General features: G+C 40.1%; 1 protein-coding gene across 1 annotated transcript; it reads right to left on the minus strand.

Moving 5' to 3' along the window:
• Positions 1–814: 814 nt before the first annotated feature.
• NDUFV2 (NADH:ubiquinone oxidoreductase core subunit V2) lies at positions 815–22,631 on the minus strand. Its single transcript, XM_081952786.1, has 8 exons — positions 22,460–22,631; positions 16,397–16,462; positions 11,100–11,162; positions 10,834–10,950; positions 10,365–10,533; positions 9,423–9,532; positions 5,748–5,824; positions 815–970 (listed from the first exon to the last, which is right to left on the minus strand). Exons 1-8 carry the CDS (start codon positions 22,499–22,501, stop codon positions 877–879), a joined length of 738 nt encoding a protein of 245 aa, XP_081808912.1. The 5' UTR covers positions 22,502–22,631; the 3' UTR covers positions 815–876.
• Positions 22,632–26,603: the final 3,972 nt, after the last annotated feature.

Raw genomic sequence — 26,603 nt, forward strand, 5'->3', positions numbered from 1 at the left:
TGGCAATGGCAAGCAACAGTGCAGCCGAGGATGTTGAGCAAGCAGGTCCTTCCACCAGTAAGCGCAGCAGGCCCAGTCCTGCTTACAAGGGTGATGGTACTGGGCGTACATCTAAGGGGAAACAACTCAAGCCTAAAACGGCATCCAAAGCTGCTGAAAAAATTGCTGAGAGACACCAAAGGGCCCTGGAAAACAATTTCAAAAAGCCCAAAGGCTTGTCAGGGGTCCTTCTCTGCCTGTGGAGACTTCTGCAGGTCCTTCCCTGCCCACTTTCCATCAAGATATTTCTCCATCCCTGGCAGAGGAAGGGGAGCCTGATTTATCACCTGATCAATTTTTAGTAGCTTGTGCAAAGGCAATGCTCTCAGAAGTAATAAGGAAAAAGTGCAAGTCTTTTTTAAAGATTAAAATTAGTCTAGCTTTTCCTTCAGTTCTCATTTAACAGTAGATAAGTACTTTTGTAAGAATCACTTTTTAAAAATTATCTTTGTACCATTATCTCCAAAGAATTTTTATAGCATTCTGGCTACTTCATCAGTATACCAATTAATCCTGTATTGTGGGATGGGAAAGAGCTTCACTTTTGTTAGAAAAATCTTGTAATTGGTGAGCAATATGCTATCTTTTCCATTAAATTTATTTTATGCATCATATATAATGAGTGAAACATCGATATAACAGTTCATTAATAATTATTAATGTAGTTGATCTACACTGTTTCTGATTAATTGGAATTTTTGGATTTCTTCCATTTCTTGTTTCTAATAAATAAAATACATGTTTAGCCTGTTTAAAATAACAATATAAACTTGCATTTCCATCATCCATATTTTAGAATTTATTTTTTCAATGATTTTTACACTTAGAACAATAGTTTTAAAGATCTGACCGAACTCCAAAACCAGGTCCCTTGGGTGGCTGTGTCAGGGAAGTCAGACCACCAGATGGTTCACAAGAGAAACGTCCACTTCTGGGGAAAAAATAAATATTAAATATTAGAATTTATATTGAATATATAATTCAGTATATTTTTAGTCATTCCGAAACAGCCACAAAAATCTGTTTCAACTTTCGATGATTTGTTTTAAGCATCTTTTAGTTCAATACAAGATAGAATGTGATGGAAAGAAATAGAAATGCAGGGGTGAGAGGTTTTTAGTTGCCAAATGTACACATTATTTCTGATTACAGATAATGTTGAACTTAATGATTGTAATGAAGTTTGCCCATTATGGCTGCAAGTCATGATAGTTATAAAGTGGGTCACCACACGATCAACCTAATTTTACAACCTTTTTTGAAGCGATTGCTAAGTAACCACCAGTCCTTCAGTGAACCAACTGTTGCCAATGAGCCAGTTTTATGGAAAACCAGAAATAAATGTTAATTGTAAATGCCAAGTAAATGTGACTGCAGGAAACTGCAAATGTGGGCCAGTTACTAACTGCCCAAAATATGGCCATGTGAACTGGGAGAAGGGGGCTGTCCATTAGAACTGGGTCATAAGTATCCTTGGCGAGGTCCATCGTAACTTCGAATGATTGCTAAGCAATTTGTCATAAATTGAGGACTGCCTGTGCACTGAAGTATATGTTTGCTTGAGTGTAATTCCACTGAAATTAGAAAGAATTAAGAGTAACTGTGAACAAGATTAGAATCTATGACTACCTAATAAGAAGAAATGGCTTCCAAAAGGAATGCTGTTGTTGCTGCCTTCCTCTGGACCCGTAAGCTGCTCTGTCCTGCCCCCTGTCTCCTGTCTGGGGAAATGGTCTCTGATAAGAAGAAGTAGAGCCGGAAGCTTGAGAGGTTTCCTGCGCTCTAAAGGACTGTCTCCTGAAGGACCCTGAACCTTTACGTTCATTCTTCTTCAGGGTGGCCGGGAGAATTTTACGTTTGTCCTTAGTTTCAATGACAAACTTCTCCAGGGCCTCCCCGAAGAGTTGCCCTCCCTTAAATGGGGCGGAAGCAAGCTTCCATTTGGCTTTCATATCAGCCTGCCAGTGGCGGAGCCACAGCAGGCGACGTGATGTCACATTGGATGCCAGAGCCCTGGATGCGAATTTGGCCGCATTGAGGGAGGCATCCGCTGAGTATTCTACGGCGGTTATTATCTTATTGATGTCATGCCGCCATCTAGAACCCCCTGTGGGAGGTTTGGACCTTAGCTATCATAGCCAAAGAAGAGAAGCTCTGGTGAAGAATGATGCCGAGGTGGATGCTCTAATGGCCCAGGCAGCCGCCTGGTGCGTCTTGTGGCACGCCTTCTCTGAACGTTTGTCCTCGGCCTTGAGCCCTTCGAGTAAATCTGCTGGAAGATTAGAAGTAGAAGTTAGAGAAACCACCGGGGCATCCACCTCAGGCAACTTCAGCACCTCATCCATTTTGCCTTCTACAGCGTAGAGGGATTTGTCCCCCCGCTGGGATTGGTCAGGGTACCAGGTTGGACCCATTGCCTTTGGACTACGTCCAGGAATAAATCCGGAACAGGAATCAGTTCCTGGGTTGGGGTTGGTTCCTGGAACAAGCCCTCCTTATGATCCTTAGTGGGAGGAGAGGTGGCCAAAGCACTCTTGGGAGTGGAGCCAAGATCAGTGGCTGCTTTGGCCTTATGAAGGATCGATTTAAATAAGGATGGTTTGAATAGCCCTGTAAAGGCCGGTTTATCAGGAGGAAGGTCTTCATCCTCTGATAACTCAAAGTCATCAATTTCCCCCTCCTCCAATCCTGTGTCCTCCGTGGCAATAGAAGTGCCAGGAGAAGCAGGGGCTTGGTCTCTTGCATGAGTAGGGGTTGCCCTGGCTTTAGGAGTGCCAGAAGGACCGGCTTCCTTTTGCTTGAGGCCATCAGCTATGCCTTGGGAGATGGCTTTAGCTATCACCTCCCTCATTTCAGCTGATAAGGCGGGACCTTTGTCCTCTCTCGGGCGCCCTCTGGAGCCCTTGAAGGTTCTCCTTTCCTCCTTCTGAAATATATCCTGACATGGTTCCAATTCTTCCCTAACAGAAGAACTGGGGGAATCTGGGTAGCCCCAGGAAGCATCTGGGGAGGAGTCCCTTGAAATCCCCCCAGTTGATGGGGGTGAGCCATCCTGGTGGGGAGAATCCTGATCCTGATCCTTCCCTTGGGGAGAATGAGGCCTTGCCCATGTCTCCTCCTGGTCTGGGGACCTGCTGGTTTTTTGGGCCTGTGAGGTATGGCCTCTATGGGTTCCCTCCTTACTGGTGGGTAAATCCCCTGAGGCCCGGGAAGGGGATCTATTAGTGTTGCCTCTCCCTCCCTTGTTTCCCTTGGGGGGGGGCTCCACTCTGGGCCTCTTGGAAGAGGGCCCAGCCTGCACCTCCAAACCTTCGTCTGCCATTGGTGTTCAGGAGTCACAGGATGGCTGGATGGATTTGGAGGTAACCGCTTGGACGAGCTAGACGGCCAAGAAACGTCCGCGGTTGTTTTAATAGGCAAGGGAAGCCAGACGGCGAAATCCCTGCCTTGGATTTCGAATAAGTTGTATCCGAATCACGCGGCCTTGCCGGAGCCCCGGACAAGGCCTCTCAGTCACTTAGATTTGCTGCTGTTGCTGCTGCTGTCGAGGTCTGACTGTGAGGCTTGTAACTGCTGCCGTTTGAATCGTGAGGCAATTTGGTGCTCTAAAATGGCCGCCGCTGCGCGCGCAGCTCTAGTAACCAAGGCAACCCTCCCCGTAGTGGAGAAAAGGGCGCGAAAGGCTTAAAATGGCCGCCGCTGTTGCCGGGCAGAGTTTGGAAGCCGTTAGGACACCGAAACGTCCGAAAAGGCTTTCGCGGCTTTACAGAGCGATCCGCCAGCGCCAAACAGCTGGCTTGTCCCAGCAGCGATTCCGCTCGCCGGCTGGAGCCGGACAAGCTTCAAACCTCCCTCACTTAGCTTACATGCAGCAGAGGAAGGGAAAACTGCAGACCTCCTGAAGCTGTTGTCACTAATTGTTGTAGCTGATCCCAAATTGTGAAATGGTCAAGAATTCTCCTATGCTCTGATGTGGGGAGTCCAAGCAAAAAGCCTAAACTGAGGAGCTCCCCTGCTATAGTCCTATCGGGCGGACTGAGTTTTTAAAACTGACCTGCCAGAGGCAAAGGGGGCGTGGTCAAGGAAAAAACTCAGTCAGTCCTAGGGCAGTTAGGCTGTGTTAACCCATGCTTGGACTCTCCAAGCAGTGCACAGGAGAATCTATGACTACCTAATAAGAGTATTATTTTCTTTTTCCATCTTGAATACTTTCCCACATTTCCTATAGACATATCTTTGTTCTTAAAAGGAACATTAACATCAAGTAACAAGAAAATGGTTTCTCAACAACTAAAACCCCCTGAAATTTCAAAAAGCAGAATTTGATGGAAATTAACCAAATGATCATCACAAATCACTGATGCACAGTTCAATATACCTACCAAACACATTTAATTAACTTTATCCTATACAACAGGGGTGTCAAACTCACATCGTCATAGCAGCATCACGTGACATATAGGGACTCCCCCCCCTTCGCTAAACCGGGCATGGGAGTAGCTAGTACGTGATGCATCAGGGCCATGAGTTTGACAGCCCTGCTATACAACATCAAAATACATTGATAATTGTTGGCTGAAACTTTGCTTAGAAAGGTCATATAACATCTGAAATAAATTTGGGGACATAGGGCTACCAAATTAAACTCTTGACAGACTGTTATCATATTTAGAAATGAGAAAAATATTTCATATATAAACAAAGCAATCCATCTCCAATAAAATATGGCAAATACTCGCTATAACTTCTCAAAAATGCCTAAACACCTTTCTCTGCTTCTTAAAAATTAAGAAGCAGCTTCTTGTAGGCCACCACAGCATGGAACATAAAAAGCAAAATGTCATGGTAATAAGATTTTATATTTAATTTCATACTGAAATATATATCCTAATAACTTTATACAGTAGGGGTCCCCAACCCCCAGGCCATGGATTGGTACCGGGCTGCAGCATACCAGAAAAGGGCCCTGCAGTTCTGACCTAGGCTTCATCAAATCATGAAGCAGACTCCTTGTCCTGACAAAACCCCTTTTTATTAAACTAATGTAAATTCCTCTTATTCACATCCAGCAAAGTCCAGGCAAACAGTCTTTCAAGGTTGAATTCACAATCACAGATCTTATCAGGCTTGGAGATGCAACGCTGTACAAGAAAATACTAGGCAAAGAGTCTCAGAGTTACGAACAAATCTTCACTCTAATTGTCTCCTGCAAACTCCACTCCCCTTTTGCTCCTCTTTATTCCCTATGGGAGGGGCCATTCACCATCCACCTGTGCCTTTAGTCCTGTGTTGGCCTTTGTTCCTTAACTGTTCCCTTCTCCAGGCAGCTCTACGCATGAGCACATCCGGAACAGACTCCAGCTGTTCTTCTGCTCCACTGATAACTGTCGGACAGCCCTGGCTCCATCTCTGCCTCCGATACAGAGCACTCATCGGAGCCTTCCCCAGACTCCAGGACTGGCCCATGTTCTTCCCTAACCTCCTCACTGAGTCTGCCACCAGCTCTGCTGGCCCCTGGCAGGCCACAACACATGCAAACAAGTGAAGCCCCATCCACAGGATGCAAAACCACAGCCCCTCCGGTCCATAGAAAAACCTCTCCATGGAACCAGTGCCCAAAAGGTTGGGGGCCACTGTTCTATAGAATTGTTTTAGTAGGTTTTTTTTCTCTTGCTTTCTCATGGTATTTTATTATGCAAGTAATATACCTTGGTCCAGGTTTTGGAACATTTCCAGCTTTCAGTTCATCAATTATGTTTTCAATATCTTTCGTTGTCAGATCTTCCTGTAAAATTAAATGAAAACAATATTCCACAAATTAAATATGACATTTTCTTCATCTATGAGTATGTTTATTGTATTTAATATGTTATAGAACTTTCTTTTGCTACAGAAGACTACAATAATTGTACTTCAGAAGTTATAGACTATCATACTTATTTATATGGTCTAATACTTTCAATGGTGACTTTCTGTAATATTCTGAACATAATCTAAAAACTATATATTAAATATGCATATATCTGAATATGATAGATGTCTTAATTTCCCAACTAAAGTCAAAAAAGGAAAATACTGAAATCTGTCTATATGTTTATGTCAAATGAGTTGAATTCCACACATAGTAAAAATCATACTCTCATTGAACATTACATGTGATTTAGCACAGGCGTTTTCAAGCTTTTTCTAGTTATGGAAACAATTTACATTTTTTAAAAAAATTCTGCCACTCCCAACAAGAGGTAACGCTCTAGTAAGAAAACATTGACTATGTTTGAACTCCCCCCCTTAATCTTTCAAGGAACCACATCAAGTTCTCATGAAACCCTAGTGAGAACAAGGATACAATTTGAAAAACTTGATTTAGTGCACAAAAGCAATGTAGGTGTACACAAGCAAACTTGCCAACTGAATGTGGAGTAAGAGTTTTACACTGGTATAGATACATCTCAAGTTGCCAGGATAAAAGCCTTTATAATGCATCATCTTGTAATTAATTTATTCAGATAAATATGCATAAGGACACATGCCAATTAGAAACAATTCAGTTAAAGATAATGGTTTCACAATGGACAAAATCTCCTGACAAGAAAAACCTGACAGAGATTAATATGTTCTCCTGCAGGAGCCATATTCATGATAATTCGTTCCCATTGTGTTTTCAATCAGTACAGGCATTACCTATATATTCCTGCCCAGTCAGAAAGCCAATAGCACCAATGACCAATTTGCACTCAGTGCCAAGAGTCTAGGTGTGAATTATGTTATACAGGTAATCCTTGATTTACCACCTTTTGTTTAGTGACTATTCGAAGTTACTACAAGATAAAAAAGTGACTTAAGATTCTTTTTCACACTTGGAGCCATTGCAGCTCCCCATAGACATGTGATCGAAATTTGGATGCCTGGCAACTGGCTCATATTTATGACATCTGTAGTATCCTGGGGTCTTGTGATAACGTTTTGCAATCATCTGAGAAGTAAAGTCAATGGGGAAGCCACTCTCATTTTACAACAATGTTACTAACTTCAAAAGTGCAGTGATTCATTTAATATTGTGGCAAGAAAGTCATAAAATGGGACAAAACTCACTTAACTGTTTTGTTTAGCAATAGAAATGTTAGGCTTCATTGTGGTCATAGATAGAGGACTACCTATACCTACTTTTGAAAGTACCTTAACCAGACTGTTAAGGTATACTTTGCTCATCATGGAGGCAATCTTGCTATTATTAGGCAATGAAATTTGTTGGGTCCACTTCTAAGCTTCCTCTGGTAGCATTTCTGCTCTGTTGAAGACTAATAAGAATCCAAGCTGCGTTATTTTGTCTTACCTTCCTCTCTTCTAGATAGGTCTGTAACAGGTATAGCCAGTCAGTAAAAAGGAATAAGGAACTGGCTATAATAGACAACTGGACAGAATTGCAAGCATTTTGCTTGTTCAGTTTCTTGAAGAGGTATCTTTTTTAGTGCAATCATATCATTTACTTCTAACTTTATTTTAGTTTTGATACTATTTTGAGGATTTATTTATTTTGAGTGCATTATAGGTGTTTCTTATAATTCAATTATTTCTGTTTTTGCCACAAATAAAAGTGATTATTGATAATGATGGAAAAGCAAAAAATCCTTCTTTGAGGCAATTTATTTTTTAAATCAGTTAAAGCTTTAAAAAATAATTGTGGTTCTCTCACCAAAATATGTCCTTTGGAACATAAATATGTGTATGTGGTGCCTTCCTATTGGTTGGCTGGTATGTTGATGGCTTGCAACTGGCTGTTGTTTACTTGTGCTGCCAAAACTACAAGGCTTAAATGTGACTCTTGATAAGATTATGGTCTCCTCTGACCATACTTATTTACATCCACCTCTCCTCACTTAGCATACAAATAATAGATTTAAAAAATCAGATCAGAACAACCTAACCAGGACAATAATCATGAAGTTACTCCAGTATCGCCAGCATATCTTCTTCATATTCAAAAGGGAAATGTATGAGCAAAAAGAAGGGACACCCATGGGATCCCCAGTATCAGGATTCATTGGAAAAACTATCCTGTGTGAACTAGAACATCATGCATTTCAAAACTAGACATCTACATTTTGCTGCCGCCACATGGGCAACAAGTTTGTCATCAACAAAAGAAATGCACTGAAAAGACTTTCATACTCTACTGAACTCCATCTTTCTAGACATACAATTCATAATGGAGGAAGAAACAGACAATTACCATTTTTAGATATGCTTGTCAATAAGCAGGAAGATGGAAGCCTACAAACCAGTTTATCTCAAGGCTACCAACACTCCACATATTCTTAATTTCAACAATAACCATCCATTGTCACACAAAAAGAGTTGCCTCAGAACATCAAATGGCAGGGTGAGAACTTACTGTAGTACAAAGCAAGCTAAATAACTGGAGAGAAAGTACCTATGTGAACAATTCAGGCAGAATGGGTACTCAGAAGCATTTATTACAAGATACCTGTGCAACACACAAAATGAAATGAAGAAAGAAGGCATAAGACCAATATATGGCACACTCTGCCATATATCAAAAACATTTCAAAGCTGTAGAACGCAGCTTCTGATATCTGCAAATATGAGGACAAATAGGACAAATCATGCATTGCAAAGATAACTTGGAGGTGGGAGATACTTCTAATGTAATCTATTGGATTTCCTGCATGGATTGCCCCATGACTATGTAGGATGGACAGGGAGGAAGCTAACAAACATTGCAAGAACACGAGTGGTCAGACAAGTTGAGTCAAACTCATTGATAGCCTCACAGCAATGAACAAGGACATATATTCAATTTAGCAGTTACTAATTGTTGACTGTGCAGGTAGAAAGAGCCAGGGAAACGATTGAAGTCTGAGAAACAGGCCCCTTCTCAGTAAACAGGAGTACTGATTTACCACCAGCTTACCAGGTACTTAGGAGCCAAGGATTTGTCAGCACATCAACACACCAATCAATCAATAGGAACGCACCATATAAATACAATGCATAGAATAGCCTAAAGGACACGTTCTGGTAGAGAGAAGTTCCCTGAGGATGGGCTCCAACCTAAGTTCAAAAGCTTGGAAGACTAAATCTCTGGTCCCAGTGACTGACCTAATTAGATCTTGCAGAAAATATATTGTTCTATGCTTGGCACACAACATAGCCATATTGATATCATGATGGAACAAACAAAATATTGAGAACCATGATCTAATTCATATAAAATTAATTTTAGAAAATCTGTTCAATAGAATATCATATGAAAACCCATACTACAATAGAAACTCTTGCTGTTTATGCTAATTTAATTTTTCCAGGCAACAAGCGTATACAAAATGGATACACTGAAAGATCTAAGGCTTATTTCTACTTACATAATAGTTGTCATTTATTTGTACCATTGGTGCATTTACGCAAGCTCCCAGACATTCAACTTCAGTTAAAGTGAAAAGTTTATCAGATGTAGTTTCCCCAACTTTTATACCTGAGACAAGACAAATTACTTTGATTTATAATAAAGCAAACTGTAAACATGAAAACGTTATGGCTATTTGTCCCAACACAGACAATGTTATAGCAGTTTGTATAATTCAGCATGGCTTTACTGTATTAAATTAACATGTTTCCAAATCTGTTCTCACCACTAGAGTTGCAATCCTGTTTATAGGAATGTATGGGTATATAGCTGGCTGTAAGATAATATAATGAGCTAAATGTTATCTTAAATGAAAGTATTAATTTTATTTCATAAACTTCACAAGAAACTATTTTGTGGGCTGAGGGAAGAATGAAATAGCACCGTAAATTTCAGCAAGCTTAACGGTATGCATCTTGACCCTTAAGGGAACTCACACCACAAAAACCCAAAAAGTTAAAATAGAATAGAATAACAGAGTTTAGAAGGGACCTTTGAGGTCTTCTAGTCCAACCCTTATACCATTTCATACAAATGGTTCTCCAATCTCTTAAACATTCCCAGTGTTGGAGCACCCACAACTGTTCCACTGATTGTTCTGTCAGGAAATTTCTCCTTAGTTTTAAGGTTGCTTCTCTCCTTGTTTTGTTTTCTTCGATTTGTTTTTTCAGGCTCTTATTTCCTTTTCCCCTTTTTCTTAGCTATAAACCAGCCTCTCAGGCTATGCAGCTCCATCATCAAAAACCATGTTGTCCAGCTCTCTAGGATACAAGGGTAACTTTGTCATGATCAAGTTTCTTTGCAAATATGCTTTTCAGAATACAAATATAAATTGGATTAAGAAAAATCAATACAACATGAACAGACTCATGATACAGGTAAATTAAGTGTTGTTTCATACCAAGCTTCTTCTGAATGGCTTCTAATATACTATCTGAATCTTGAAGCATGCAAGGTGTGGTAGTGCAGATTTGAATGTGATATTTCCCAACAGCCTTACGATTAAACATTGTATAAAATGTTGCTACTTCATAAACTCTCATAGGAGGCATTTGTAGAATCTCAGCAACCTATAAATAGGAGAAAATCATTTTTATTTGAATTATATATTTACATATATTGGTACTTTTAGCAGAAGCAATAAAAATCTTGCAATGTCTTAATTTTTTTAAATTATAACTCACATAATTCTTGAAGTCAGTAAATACTGTAAATTATCTGAATATTTTTAAGATTGAAAAACTTCCTTATATCATCTGACAACATTCTAAATTATTTGTTTTAACAGAGGTTCCTACTGAATATTAAAATTATTTTGTGTTAATATAGTTGTTATACATATGCTAAAATATCAGATTAAAGATAAGTACCTTATTCATAGCTGATATAGGTAGCCATCCATTTTGCCTTTGAGCTAAATCCAGGACTGGGATTACTGCTGAAGATTTATGTCCTTCTGGGTAGTTACTTACTATTCCATCTATTCTCTATTATTAAAGAAAATAAATATTACAATAACCAATTTTATTGAAATAGAAATACAGCATTTCACCCATCAAAATATGAAAGGTTATCAAAAAGGAACTAAAATGGCATAAAGCCCAATTAATTTAATAACAAAATAAAGGAAATATACCTTATAGTTTTCAGGAGTGAAATCAAATGGGGTATTTGGGTTGTTTTCAGGAGTATCTCTGTGCTGTATAAATTACAATAAAATAATGAAAATATGGTTAGATATAGAAAAAATATAGCTTCTGTATCTTAATAATTATGATACTTCATGAGGAGAGATTCACCTCATGAAGATATGAAAAGCTGTACTAGCAGCTGATTACTGGAATCATCATGCATCATCACTGTACTTAGTAATTTCAGAAATAAAATGTTGCATCATGCTATTTAATTATATCACATGGGATATAAAAAAGGTGTAGTAGTGATCATTGTTTCAACTTATATGTTTATTATGCAAGCAAATTGAAAGTAAATGAAAAGAATGTTGCAGTAATTGGGTGCAGAATTAAAAAATAAAAGTTTATGATAACCTATACAGTTGAAGGTTGTTTTAACTGATCACCTAAAGCTATAAACATGATTGTATCTAGTCAAATATTACAGTACAAGAAACAACAGGCCATTTGACGACTATTCAAACGACTGACACTCCAAAACTACATATGAACCTGTTTCTTCAAAGTTACATCAGATGCAGCGCTCCACAATCAACAGACCAGGGGGTATCTGCTGCGCAATCTCCTGCCAAGCCTCCCCCCCCAATCCCCTGAAACACTGATCCCAATGATTCCTGGAAGCAGTGCCATTTTCGTTATCCCTAAAATAACAACTGCTTTTCGTCTGCTGGCCCTGATCAGCTGGCAAGCAAGTAGGCTGCAAAACTGTCCTACCTCTCTAGACTTTGGGAAGCCAGCCCTTGCAAAAAAAAAAAAAAAGGCAAGCTTCCCAAACCCTTTTCCTGCTTACTCCCTCCCTGCCCCACTTCCACATTTTTTCAATTAAAAACAGGTGACGACCATGCTATATGGACACTGTTATTTAAAATTCAAGAGAAATAAATGGTATGGAATATAAATGAAATGAATAAGGCTACACTGTATTTTTCTGTAACTAAGGGGGAAAAGATGGATGTAACAGATATGAATAAAGATGGTATGAACTTGTGGACTGGACTGATGAAGGTATATTGGGAAATGAAGGGTGTGAGTCCCTTGGTGTGAAATGGGACCCAGGGAGGCAGTGGGGCTTGCTGATTGTATACTTGGCTCCTCGCTATGCATCAGCAGCCCTGCCCGAGCTCCTCGAGCTGATCTCAGAAACGGCAGTTGAGACCCCCAAACTTATGGTTATGGGGGACTTCAACCTGCCGTCGACAGGGGAAGCTTCCGAGGTGGCTCGAGAGTTCATGGCTTCCATGACAGCCATGGACCTGACCCAATTAATTCAGGGCCCCACACACGAAGGCGGTCACACGCTGGACCTTGTTTTTGTATCTGGGCAGTGGATGAGTGATCTGGGAATAGGGGATTTGGTTGTTACCCCCCTGTCATGGTCAGATCACTCATCTCTCCGGCTCGACTTCCCTGGCACTACCCCCCACCGCGGGGAGGCGGAAGCAGACTGTCCAAGATGGTTCCGCCCCAGGCGCCTGATGGAACCGGATAGATTCCAGATGGAGCTTGGGCCACTTCCTGTAGCCCTGACCCGCTCTCGGACGGAGGACCTAGTGGCTGCCTGGAATAGGGCGGCTGCTGGAGCCTTGGACCGGGTTGCGCCTTTGCGGCCTCTCCTGCGGCAACGAACCACCCTGGCTCTTTGGTTTACCGAGGACCTAAGGGTGATGAAATGCCACAGGAGACGCCTAGAGAACAGGTGGAGGTCCTCGCGCTCCGAATCTGATCGAACACAGTTAAGAGCCTATTCACGGACCTACCTTGTGGCATTAAGAGAAGCCAAACGTAGACATTGTGCCGCTCTTATTGCGTGCGCCGATAACCGCCCTGCTGCCCTGTTTCGGGTGACCCGCTCCCTCTTATCACAGAGGCCGCGGGAAGCCCCTTTACAGGGCAGAGCAGAGGAGTTTGGGGAATATCTGCAGGACAAAATCGCTCAGATCCGGAGTGGATGGGCCCCCTTCAGTGGACCGGAGGAGTCGTCAGCAGCGAGTCTTGAGGGACCATACTGGGAGGAGTTTGACTCTGTTGCCCCCGAGGATTTGGACAGGTTACGTGGGCGGCTGCGAGCCACTACATGTTTATTGGACCCGTGCCCCTCCTGGCTGGTACTGGCATCCTGGGAGGTGACACGAGGCTGGCTCCTGGGTCTAGTGAACGCTTCATTGGGTGAGGGGTCCTTACCGGCCGCCTTGAAAGAGGCGGTGGTGAGGCCCTTACTCAAGAAGCCTTCCCTGGACCCGATGGAACTAACTAATTATCGTCCTATCTCCAACCTTCCTTTTTTAGCGAAGGTTGTAGATAATGTGGTGGCACAGCAATTCCCAGGGCACCTGGAAGAAACCGATTATCTAGACCCGCGCCAGTCCGGTTTCCGACCCGGTCACAGCAGGGAGACGGCCTTGGTCGCGTTGGTTGATGATCTCTGGAGGGCCAGAGATAGGGGTTGTTCCTCTATCCTGGTCCTATTAGATCTATCAGCGGCTTTTGATACCATCGACCATGGTATCCTATTGCGCCGGCTGGAGGGGATGGGAGTAAGGGGCACCGTTTTACGGTGGTTCGGCTCCTACCTCTCCGACCGGACGCAATGTGTGTTGGCAGGGGAGCAGAGGTCGACCCTGAGGTCGCTCACTTGTGTGCTGCAGGGGTCGGTCCTCTCGCCCCTTCTGTTCAACATATACGTGAAGCCACTGGGTGAGATCATCCGTGGTTTTGGGGTTGGATACCATCTGTACGCTGATGACACTCAGCTGTACATTTCCACCCCAAACCACCCCAACGAGGCTGTCGAAATGATGTCCCGGTGTTTGGAAGCCGTCCGGGTCTGGATGGGGGACAAGACTCAGGCTCAACCCCTCCAAGACAGAGAGGCTGTGGTTACCGGTGCCTCGGTTCAACCAGTGGATTCCATCACTGGCCATAGGGGGTGAGCAACTGCCCCCTGTGGAACGGGCGTGCAATTTGGGCGTCCTCCTAGATGCCCGGCTGTCGATGGATGACCATGTGGCAGCCGTGGCAAGGGGGGCGTTCCACCAGGTTCGCCTGGTACACCAATTGCGCCCCCTATTGGACCGGGACGCCTTACGCACAGTCACTCATGCGCTGGTGACGTCTCGTCTGGACTACTGCAATGCTCTCTACATGGGGCTCCCCTTGAGATGCACCCGAAGACTACAGCTAGTTCAGAATGCGGCCGCGCGGGCCATCATGGGGAGTACTAGGTAGTCCCACATAACACTTCTCCTGCGCGAGCTGCACTGGCTGCCTGTGGTTTTTCGGGTGCGTTTCAAGGTGTTGATTACCATCTTCAAAGCGCTCCATGGCACAGGACCTAGTTACCTGCAGGATCGCATCCTACCGTATACATCCCTGCGACCAATTCGCTCTCACAGGGAGGGACTCCTCCGGGTGCCGTCCACCAAGCAATGCCAACAGGCGGCGCCTAGGAGTAGAGCCTTCTCTGTGATGGGCCCAACCCTCTGGAATGACCTCCCCCCGATATCAGAACTACTACCGACCTCCGCTCCTTCCGACAAAAACTTAAGACTCACCTGTTCCAATTAGCTGGCCTGGCCCATTTATAGTCCCATTCATACCTCCTGGCAAATATTTTTACCCTGGGATAGTTTTTAGGGGTGTTTCTAATGTATTTTTAAATTTTTAAAATTTTAATCTAACTTTAACTATTGTACAGTAAATTATTGCTAACTCCTCCAGCCCTATATTTATTTTATATTTATACTATGTATATTTACTGTTTTTAATATGACTGTACACCGCCCCGAGTCCCTTCTGGGAGAGGGGCGGTCTAGAAATTAAATAAAAGTTAAAAGTTAATTACAAATAAAAGCGCTACAATATGTTTTAAAATGAGTTGGTAACATTCAGACTGTTAAGGGAACCTATACAAGTAGGAATTTGTAGGTTAGTGATAGTCCACTGAAAGGGGCTAGTGAAAGAACCATGTGTGAATTTCAGGAGAAACTGCACAATATTTTGAATAAGAAGATCCAGGGAAGAATATTACTTGGTTAGATAACATGAATGAAAAATATTAATTCCAGTGTATGTTAAAATACATGGAGCCATTCAGACCCAAGAAGGAGTGAGAACAGTGACAGGTGAATATTTGCTTAGAAAAATATTGCTTTGTTTAGAATACATAGTTAAGAACTCGTGTAAACATTAAAAAGGAATAAATATGAATTTTAAAACTGACAGTTTATAATGAAAGTTTAAGAGTTAGTGAAGGATACATGGGTGACAGGAAATTATGAATATGGGACAGACAACATGTTTGTAGAAAGAAATGATTGTTAGGGGAAAATATAAACAGAACAAAGGAGATTAAACAAAAGTGAAAGTACAAAGAATGTGATGAGATGGTACCAGTCCTGTATGAAAGAAAACATTAATTTCTCAATTAAATGTAATAACAATAATACATAGTGCCACAAATGTACAGAATGATGCCAATATTGAAAAAAGATTTTTTTCATATTTTCCGGAAAAGAGAAAAATAGCAGAAAATTAAAAGTTTTAGGTGAACACTGATGAAAGTGGGGAAGGTCCTCTAATCAAATATCTTATCTTTGGAATTATTAAAATGCTTTTTAACACAAAATTTTTAACCCCAAAAATATCAATGTTTATATAAAATGAATTGCTAGAAATTAAATGTTGTTATAAAGTTTTAACAACTAAATATGCTACTAATCCTCAATATATACTGTAATCACACCACACTAATTGTTCAATAAATATACTTTTTAAGTTATAAAAAATGTTTTTTGTTTCCAACTTTGATTCTTACTTCACTATTAACAAAATCAAAAATCTGGTCAGATATACATTCAGATAGACTTATACAAAATTAGTAATTTTGTGTATGTAAAACTAATGCAGGAAGCCTATACATGACTCCTTAATAGGATATGTTTGGATATAACAGATAAGCATTTACACTTCGGGACCTAATATTCTCTATATGCTTGCTGGAAATATATTCCAATAAACAAAATGAGTTTTACTTCTAAGTGAAAATTCAGTAGATTTATATATTTTCCAAGTACAACAATCATATATACAATCACCTACAAGACTGTATAGCAGTTTTATTATTACTAATAAAAAGGAAGTGTAATGTTACAAATACCATTAAGAAATTGCACACAAATAAAAGCCACATTTTTTCAATTTTACTAAACATTTTGTATAATCATTTATGCAAATTACTTACCACAAACAAAGTTCCACCACTACTTCTGCATTCTGCTGATGTATGAAGGCAGCGAATATTTGTCACCTACAAGTATTTCATATAAAGTAAATAGTTTGTATTTCCAATTACAGCTAAGAAATTGAACCAATCTTTAATTATGTTTATCCTTACTGAATTAGATGGGTCTATTTTAAGTTACTGTACTGCTGATAATATCTCTACACTATATATAAACCAAAAGTATACAGTATTAAATGAAAATGAAAAGTTAGGTAATATTTGTAATAATATGTATTAACGTTTCAAATTTGTCCTCTATCTGCATCTAAATCTCCATGATTCAAAAGAAGAAATTACCTGCAGGAAATTTGGAACAGTAAACAGCTTGAATTTCGTCTTGCTGTAGAAAACCCTATAAGGCTCATTTTCTACAGGAACTAAAAAAAGGCATCCTATCAACAGAATCTTCAGTGCTTTTGTGACATAATAACCAACTATAATCATCCCCTTCTATACATCTGCCTACATGAATAAAACTCTTGAGAACTAGATTACAAATCTTTAATATAGAAATATCTAGCAGCTTGATTTACTGTATTTGCTGGCATGCTAAAGAAACTGCAAGTTCTGAAATAATAAAATTTGTTATCTTCAAAATAATGTTATGTTTCTAAAACAGTCCAAAAATAGTTCCCTAATGAAATTGATTGGGGAATTACTGCAAACAAGGAAGTTGTTCATTTTTGAACAAAACTGAATGACAATGAGGAAGCATTCGATAGGAACATGCTGAGGGAATACAGTATTTCTTTGGATGAGTTTAAAACTCCAGACCAAATACATTGGCTATAGGTACTCTTGAAGGTATAGATCAGTGATGGCTAACCTTTTTGCCATTGTGTGCCAAAAGTGGGGAGAACGCAGGGGGGCTGTGCCCTGTGCATGTGACCCCCCATGCATGCATGAATGACCCCCCCTCCCCGCTTTTGATGGCATAGTGGACCCATTTTTCACCCTCCCCAGGCTCCAGAGGCTTTCTAGGAGCCTGGGGAGTATGAAAATGGCCTCCCCCACTCCTGCAGGCCTTCCAGAGGCTGAAAATGGCCCATTTTCCGGCTTCTGGGTTGCCCATAGGACCGTTTTTCTCCCTCCAGAGGGAGAAAAATGGCCCAATGCGCAAACCGGAAGTCCATTCCTGAACTTCTGGTTTGCACGTTGGGTTGTTTTTTGCCCTCCAGAGGCTTCCCTGAATGGCCAAAAATGAAGGCCAAAATCAACTGGACAATACCTCATGTGCCCTAAGAAATGGCTCCGCGTGCCACCTGTGGCATGTGTACCATAGATTCACCATCATGGCTATAGATATTAAGGAATTCTGGGCAACTGATGAAATGACAGCTGAATAAATGATAGCAAATGTCCCAAGAGGAAAGGAGAGGAGAGGAACCTCCAACAAACTAGTCAGTACAATTTCAATATCTAGGAAGATTCTAGAGCAGATAATAAAAAGATACAGTACCCTGAAAATAATGTGGTAATTCCCAGAAATCAGAACCAATCTTGCTAGGCTAATATGACCTCTTTTTGATCATGTAATTTTCCTAATGGATTCTAAGAATCTAAAGCCTTAATTTTGCAAATATTTAACAAAGTATTCACATGGTAAGTTAATTAGCAAGTTAGTTAGGTGTGGACCAGATACTCTGACAATTAAATAATCTTGTAAGAATGCTCATCTGTGATACCTGATCTTGACAGAAGGATCTTAACAAATTGGAACAGTAAGCACAAAGCTGCAATAGGGACAAATGTAAATTTGTATGTTTGGGTAGCTAAAAGTAAAAAATTGAATACAGGATGACCATTATTAGTCAGCAATACCTGCAAAATATATCTTATATGTTGGTGAATCACAAATGAACATAAGCCAAAAGCATGATGTACAGTTACAAGAAAAAGTATGTGAACCCCTTAAGATTATGTGGAGTTTAGCATGAATTGGTCATAAAATGTGCTCTGAACTTCATCTAAGTCACAACAATAGAAAAACACAGTCTGCTGAAAATACTACTACACAAACATTAGATGTTGCCATGGTTTAATTGAACATAACATGTAAACATTCACAGTGCAGGGAGGAAAAAGTATGTGAGCCCCTAGCCTAATGACTTCTCCAAGAGCTAATTGGAGCCAGGAGTGAGCCAACCTTGACTCCAATCAGTGTGATGATATTGGATGTGTTGCTGACAGTTGTCCTGCCCTTTAAAAAAAACACACCTGTTTTGGGTTTACTGGTTTCAAGAAGCACTGTCTGATGTGAACCATGCCTCGCAGAAAAGAGCTCTCAGACATACGATCAAGAATTGTTGTCATTGATGGGAAAATGAATTTCAGAGTTTATCAAGACATTTTGCAGGAAAACGTACGACCATCTGTCCGCCAACTGAAGCTTGGCAGAGGATGGGTGATGCAACAGGACAATGACCCAAAGCATACAAGTAATTGAACAAAAAATGACTTCAACAGCACAGAATACGCCTTCTGGAGTGGTCCAGTCAGAGTCCTGACCTCAACCCGATTGAAATGTTGTGGCATGATCTTAAGAGAGCGATTCACACCAGACATCCCAAGAATATTGCTACACTGAATCAGTTTTGTGAAGAGGAGTGGTCCAAAATTACTCCAGATTGTTGTGCAGGTCTGATCTGCAACTACAGGAAACGTTTGGTTGAGGTTATTGCTGCCAAAAGAGGGTCAATCAGTTATTAAGTCCAACGGTTCACATACTTTTTCCTCCCTGCACTGTGAATGTTTACATGTTATGTTCAATTAAACCATGGCAACATCTAATGTTTGTGTAGTATTATTTTCAGCAGACTGTGTTTTTCTATTGTTGTGACTTAGATGACGTTCAGAGCACATTTTATGACCAATTCATGCAAAACTCCACATAATCCCAAGGGGTTCACATACTTTTTCTTGCAACTGTACCTGCAAAATAATCATGAAGGATATGAACAAAGTTCTTGCAAGAATTAAAGTAACATCTCAATCAGTTTGTCTACAATTGAGCAGTGATGGTTACAGAAGAATTGGGTACCAAAATTAGAAAACCAAAAGCAAAATCATATTTAATACCAAAGTGGAATGTCACAAAAATAAACAAAGATAAAAATAAAATAAGATCAGATACAAGTAATTTAAAGAACATGAAAGAGTAAAAATTAAACAATGTAAGGATCAAGACAAGCTTAGTTTAAAAAAAAACCTTTGCACTGGAAAAATTGAAGCAGCTTTGGAAATCATAAAGCAACTAGTAAAAACAATAGCTGGGAAACCCAAGGCATGAATCATTCAATTTAAACAAAATCAGCTATTTCAATCAAACCAGTAGCAATTCTACCGAAGTATATATGATAAATTCTGAAAATGGAAAACCAAACAAAAAGAAAACAATCCAGTTTTGAAAAGATCTATGAAAAACTCAAAAAACTATAATAAAAATGATGAAGAGATAAAAGAATGAATTTGAAGATGAAAATGATTTTAATAAAAATTAAATAGAAGAACAGCAGAAATAGTTAACAATTGAGTGAAAAGGATTTAAAAGTTGACATTTTGTTTTGCAAATGATCAATTGCATAGCTTTCAGCTCAGGTAACTGACATTGTTATAGCTAAACAGCTTAATGAAGTATTGCACAAAGGAGACATTAGTAACTGATTAATAACTGACAAAACTTATGATTCAAAAAGACCCAGCAAAAGGGACAACACGGGGTCAATAGGCCAATAACATACCCACTTGCCTGTTTAAATTATTTACAAGCATAATAGTAGACAAATCTAAGAATTAGAAGAAGAAAATTTTTCCAGGACAGAAAGAAAATAAAAGGAAAAGGAGTAAAAAACATCAAAAACTGATCAATAAAATGATATTGGAGAATTATAACAGCTGAAATCCCAATTTACATATGGTATGAATTGATTATAAAAAAGTGTTTGTTTCCTTACAAATTCATTGGAGCAGCAAATGTTTATAGAAAAAATAATGAAGCAGTAAAGACAGAATTGGTGGTTGGAAATATTTCCTAATGATAAGAGTGGTTCAATTATGGAAGACTCTGGTTAGGAGATGGGTGGCTAAAGGCCACCTGTCAGATGTTTAGGTGCATTTCTGCAGTAGGCAAGGAACTGAAGTAGATCTAAGGTCTTTCTAATCAGTACATCTTAACTGAAAAGAGATATAAAGTCAGTTGCCACAACGATCACTCCTCGATTTTCTAAACATTTTATTAATATTTACAAAAGAAATGCTTATCGAAGTTGTAACACTCAGTTATATGATATGCTAATTTCTTAGAAGCCTGAAATCAAATTCAACACAACTTTGCTGCATTAGAGATACAAGCTGAAATTAATAGAATGGAATAAAGTGAATGACTGGAATGAAATCTATCAGAGAAAATTGTAAAGAGTTTTGTTTAGGTAACAAAAATCAAATCAGAAGGAAAAAAAGTACTTTACTTTTTACAATTAAAAAAAATACAATTTTAGATATCAACAGAATATAATTTCCAAACCCAGGAAGTTAAGAATTCCACTTTTAGTTATACTCAGTTGTGTTTAACTCATTTTAGTGTGCTCAAAATAAAGCATCCTGAAACAAGTTTTTAGTTCTAGGCAACCCCCCCCCCTTAAAAAATTCTGAGGAACTGAATAAATTCAGAGACTGACAATGGGATGATTTACGAATTAAAATATTAAGTCATATGGAGAGAAATTGCAGGAGTATGGCATATTTAGCCATGAGAGAAGATAGCAAAGAGTGGGGTGTAGCAAGATGATGAATGAGATGGCAGCTTGATCTGGAGGTTTTTGTTGTTTGTTTACCAAATTTATGAAAAGGGTTGCACAACTGGCAAGGAGATTTTTAGATTAAATAAATGCCTTCAGACCATCTAATTTCTCCTAATTGGCCTAAATTACTTCTTCAGTTCCATGAAATAATCTATGCTTTGATAGCCTCCATGCAAGACACAATACGCAGTAGATACAACAGACATGTAAGCAGCAAATGTACAGTAATTAATATGAATGTTTAAAAATAATGTTGATGCAGCTATTAGCCAGATATATCACTGACCTTGACATAATTTTGATCAAGCAAGCATTCTACAAGATATGACTGGTAGTTTAATGACTTATTTGAAATTTGACTGTGTCCTGGGTAGCAAACGTTTTCTGCAATGTCCATCTAAAACAACCAGGTCATACAAATACAAAAATAGTGCATGGTGTACAAATGTAAACATACTGCCCACTTCTTTGCCTGGTATACTATTCCCTTTTATTTCTGTTTACTAAAAAATAGATAGAATCCATAAGTGCTTAATATCTTGGGACATTATTAAAAGGAAAAATGTGCAATAAACCTTTTGAGTTTTGTATTTCTAATGACCTAGGCTTCTTTTAAAAATCAATATTCATATATCTTCCACACCAATGTTACTTGTCAATAGGACAACAGACCATATCAGCTTCAAATACGTGTAATTATCCAATTCAAATGTATGTAAAAAATGCTGCCAGCATTAATCTGGCATACAGCTTCAGCCCCCGGATTCAACTGGCAGGGTGTATTTTAAGGCGAGAGGACCTTTATGGAAGTCAAGAGGTAGGAAAACCGTTCGAGCAATTATGACGATTGCAAATTTCAGTCCTAATACCACTATCACCTAGTTCGACACACACGAATTCGCATAAACGGAACGAATCTGAGAATTAAGATGGACTGGTTTTCGGGGCGATATAAAGGCATAGGTAGTTCGCTCCGCATCCATCTACCACTCGCTTGCCGGCTTAGGCCCGCCGCCTGTAGCAAAATAACGTTGCTCTGACACCCACCCTTCGTTTCTCTTCCGCCGAGGAAGTGAGGTACAACCGCCCGAACCTCACGCTCCTCCCCTTCCCGAAGAGGAAGGCCACTATGCCCTTGGTAGCTCAAATTCTCCCTCGAGCTCTCTAAGGGCGCCCCACTTGCTCCTTGAAGGGAGCCAACCTTTCCCGGCCCCCTCCTTACCAAGCGTGGAAAGGCAGTCCGAAAACGAACAGAGAGCGACATGGTAGCAGCCACGCACACCACCACCTCAACCCGGTTCGCCCGCCCTCAAGAGTCACAGAGGCTCAGTACACTGGGCGCTCTCGGCAGCGCATGCGCAACCGCCGCAGTGAAAACAACCGGCCTGTCGTGAGTGCGGCGCGCGCGCTCTTTTAGGCCCATTACGGTGGACGCGCTCAGGAATGGAATGGCCCCTTAGAAAAACGCCAGGTTTTCCTTTCAAATGTGCAGCTGAAGAACGTGGAAGAGATCAGATGCGGCTGTCCCTTTTTCAGGCTGTTAGTCCCGATGCATGATACGTATTTTTAGGTATGCGAGCTTTTTAAAAACAGTCCCAGCTTGCAAAACCGTACTTCTACAAAGCTGCTAGGACTGTCTTTCTGTGCTGTTCCCGTCTGCGCTTGAGATGTTTACTAAAAGTTGTAGCAGCCGAGGAAAGAACCAATTTCATCTCTCCCAATAAATTTTATGTCAATAATAAAGCGGTAAAGAGGACACTAAGAGAGCAGTAAATCGGCCAAATATGACATCTTAGTTGTACATAGCAGTTGACTGGAGCAGAGATACATGCTTATTATAGTGTAATCGTATGTAAATCCATCTAAAAAGAATTGAAGAGAACTTACTTGCATAAGAAAAAAAACAATTTAGGAGAACTTACAATGCCATTCTAGGTTGCATGAACAAAGGGATAGTATGAAGGTTACCTAAAGTGTTAACACTGCTTTATACTGCTTTGGAAAACCTCACCTGGAATAGTTTGTCTAGTTTTGTTACTATACTATAACTTAGATGTTGAAACTCTAGAAAGGTGTAGAGAAGAGCAGCAAAAATGATTAGAAAGCTGGTGGCTAAAACAATAGTTGCAATAATTGGGTATGTCTACTCTAAGAGGATTAGAGGTGACATGATAGCAGTCTTTCAATATTTGAGGGGTTTCCACAAAGAAGAGGGAGTCAAACTATTCTCCAAAGCACCTGAAGGCAGGACAAGAAGCAATGGATGGAAACTAATCAAGGAGAGAAGCAGCCTAAAACTGAGGAGAAATTCCCTGACAGAACAATTAATCAGTGGAACAACTTGCTTCCAGAAGTTGTGAATGCTCCAACACAAAGTTTTTAAGAACAGAGTGGACAACCATTGAAATGGTACAGGGGTGGTGATAGCTAACCTTTTTGCCATTGCATGCCAAAAGCGGGGGGCGCAGGGGTGCGTGCTCACACCCATAATTCTATGCATCCCCCCCGTGCATGCATGTGACCCCCCATGTAAGTGTGCGTGACCACCACCCCACCCTCACCAAAGGCTTTCTAGGAGCCTGGGGAGAGCGAAAATGGTCTCCCCGCCACTCTGGAGGCCAGAAACAGCCCATTTTCTGACTTCTGGTTGGCGTGTTGAGCTATCCGCCCAACACACAAACTGGAAGTTCGGAATGGACTTCCAGGTTGCCTGTTGGGCTGTTTTTCTCCCTCTGGGGGGCAAAAATGGCTGAAATCAGCTGGTTAGCACACGCATGTGCGCTGGAGCTGACAGCAATGCCTCACATTCCCTCAGAAATGTCTCTGCGTGCCATCTGTGGTATGCGTGCCATAGGTTCGCCATCACAGGTATAGGGTTTCTTGCCTGAGCAGAGGGTTGGACTAGAAGACCTCCAAGGTCCCTTCCAGCTCTGTTATTCTGCATTCTGCATACGGATTTTAAAAGGGGCAGGGAGTTTGGCATACCTGTTGCCTCTGATTCTCATTTGGGAAGCTGTTGGAGACCCTTTTGATGAAAGTTGCCAAAATCACTATAATCTTTTCTTCCTACTTTGACATGTGAACAGAACTGTTGTAATTTAAGTCCTAAAATATGCTTATTTAAAAATATATCTCTATAACACATACTATTGCAGAAAAACGTTGGACTATCATTGGAATGTCCAGATTGGGATAATACAAATGAAGAATGAACAATTCAAGTTTTCTGAAATATTTTAGTTCAAGAACTGTATGTTTCTTATACATGATTAGGGGACTGGAGACTAAAACATATGAAGAACGGTTGCAGGAACTGGATATGTCTAGTTTAATGAAAAGAAGGACTAGGGGAGACATGATAGCAGTGTTCCAATATCTCAGGGGTTGCCACAAAGAAGAGGGAGTCAAACTATTCTCCAAGGCACCTGAGTGTAGAACAAGAAGCAATGGGTGGAAACTAATCAAGGAGAGAAGCAACTTAGGAGAAATTTCCTGATAGTCAGTGGAACGGCTTGCCTCCAGAAGTTGTGAATGCCCCAACACTGGAAGTCTTTAAGAAGATGTTGGATAACCATTTGTCTGAAATGGTATAGGGTTTCCTGCCTAGGCAGGGGGTTGGACTAGAAGACCTCCAAGGTCCCGTCCAACTCTGCTATTGTATTGTATCATTTTAAAAAACAATGTTTTATTAACATCTTCATAAAACTAGGCTGTCTCCCCCCCCCCCCCAAAAAAAAAACAATCCTGACTTTGCTTTGTGTATCATATGAAAGCTTTTTGTAAAATACCTTTTATAAAAATTAAGTATGCATCTTGGTCACCTAAAGGTCACTCACCCCTAAAATATATAGGACTGCACCATCAATATATGAATATTTGCATTCTAATTATGAGGAAATGATCTCACCTTTCTATTTAGTAAATCATTATTGATATTCCACATATCCAAAACAAATTTGGAAGGTATTACAAATAGCAGATAACTAGATAGAAAAGAGAGTTCCAGTTCTCAAATAATGTTATTGTAACTAAATGGTACAGAAGGTTAAACTTTCTCAATTTCCATCTAGTAATAATAGCACACATATTCCAAATTCTCAGCAACCAAATTGAAAATTGAAACTTTTTAAATCTTGCCTTGCAGTGCAAACATTGTGCAAATATATTTTGGCCTATTAATATTGATCTAGAAAGATAGTAGATTTAGCACTAGAACAATGGTTCCTAACATGGGGCCCACGCCCCATAGGGGGGAAATTGGATTTTTAATGGGGGCAATTTGAACCTTGTTTAAACTAAGTTAATGGCCTTTTAGGCTTCCTCCGGTGAGTAGAGTTCATTTTTTGAGTAAAGTAAATATCACCTTTTGATGTAAGATGAGAAACAGTTTGGTTTGTAAATGAAGGAACAATTAAGAAACATTTTATCATGATGTATCCTTTAATTAAAAGGCTTAAGGCAGAATTAACTAGTTCTAGTAAAAATACTGATATAGCATTTATTGACTGCCATCTTCTGGACAAATGCAAGAAGCACTCAGTTGTGTGTGTGTGAATAGAATTGAGATGTTTAGCCACCATATTTCTGAATTTCAAGCATTTATATATAAATTCCAGTTTAAATCTCCAGTCATTTCTTTTGATTATATAAATATTGTACCGAAGGCCTACAGGATTTCAAATGATAGTCACAGTCATCATTTTACCAACAAGTTGTGTAAAGACATGTATGTTTGTATACATAACCTTAGATCGTATAGGCTTATCTGAAAAGATTCATTATGGACCACTTTTAATCTGCTTGTTTATTCCTTATTACTGCAGAATTTGGTTGAGCCAGAAGGAAATGGATTTTTTAAAGGCCCCCTGAGTTCAGCCCAAATTAGGTTTTCTCTCAGCCAGCCAGACATGCATGCAAGGCATCTGCTGGGACTGTCAAAAAGTCAAGATACTTGCCATCACTCTGGAATCAAAGCCCTGCTCCTATTTTCGATCCCACAGTTATGACCACTGTTTTGATTTTGGAAGTGGAGTTTCACTTTTTTGACCTCTCTGCAGACCCACCTGCCTTCTTTTTTTTTTTTAAACAAAGTTTTATTGGTGTTTTGGTGTTTTACAAAAGGAAAAGGTATGGGGAAAGTTACAAATTGTGGCAGCCGCAAACTGCGGTAGGTATACGCCCCCTCCAGACTCATGGTGTACATTTGCATAGCATTCAAATATAACATAATAACATATAGTCAGTGTGATAAATTAAAAATAATTTCAATCAATTTGTATCATGTGGATTTTTTTACTTATTTGTGTGATCTAAGCTTTCTTGATGTCGCCCCATCTCCCCCCGTTGGCAGTGCTCCGGCCCCTCCC

The sequence above is a fragment of the Natrix helvetica genome (assembly GCF_964273705.1).
Source record: "Natrix helvetica genome assembly, chromosome: 4".
NCBI classification, from domain to species: Eukaryota; Metazoa; Chordata; class Lepidosauria; order Squamata; family Natricidae; genus Natrix; species Natrix helvetica.

Bases quoted from the DNA above. Each gene is read 5' to 3' on its own strand.
- NDUFV2 (XM_081952786.1), bottom strand. From the start codon at position 22,501: ATGTCGCTCTCTGTTCGTTTTCGGACTGCCTTTCCACGCTTG. The intron at 9,533-10,364 runs GTATGAAACAAC...GTCTTGTCTCAG, and splicing joins AGCCATTCAGAAGAAGCTTG to GTATAAAAGTTGGGGAAACT. The intron at 5,825-9,422 runs GTAAGTAGAAAT...TTAATTTTACAG, and splicing joins AAATAAATGACAACTATTAT to GAAGATCTGACAACGAAAGA.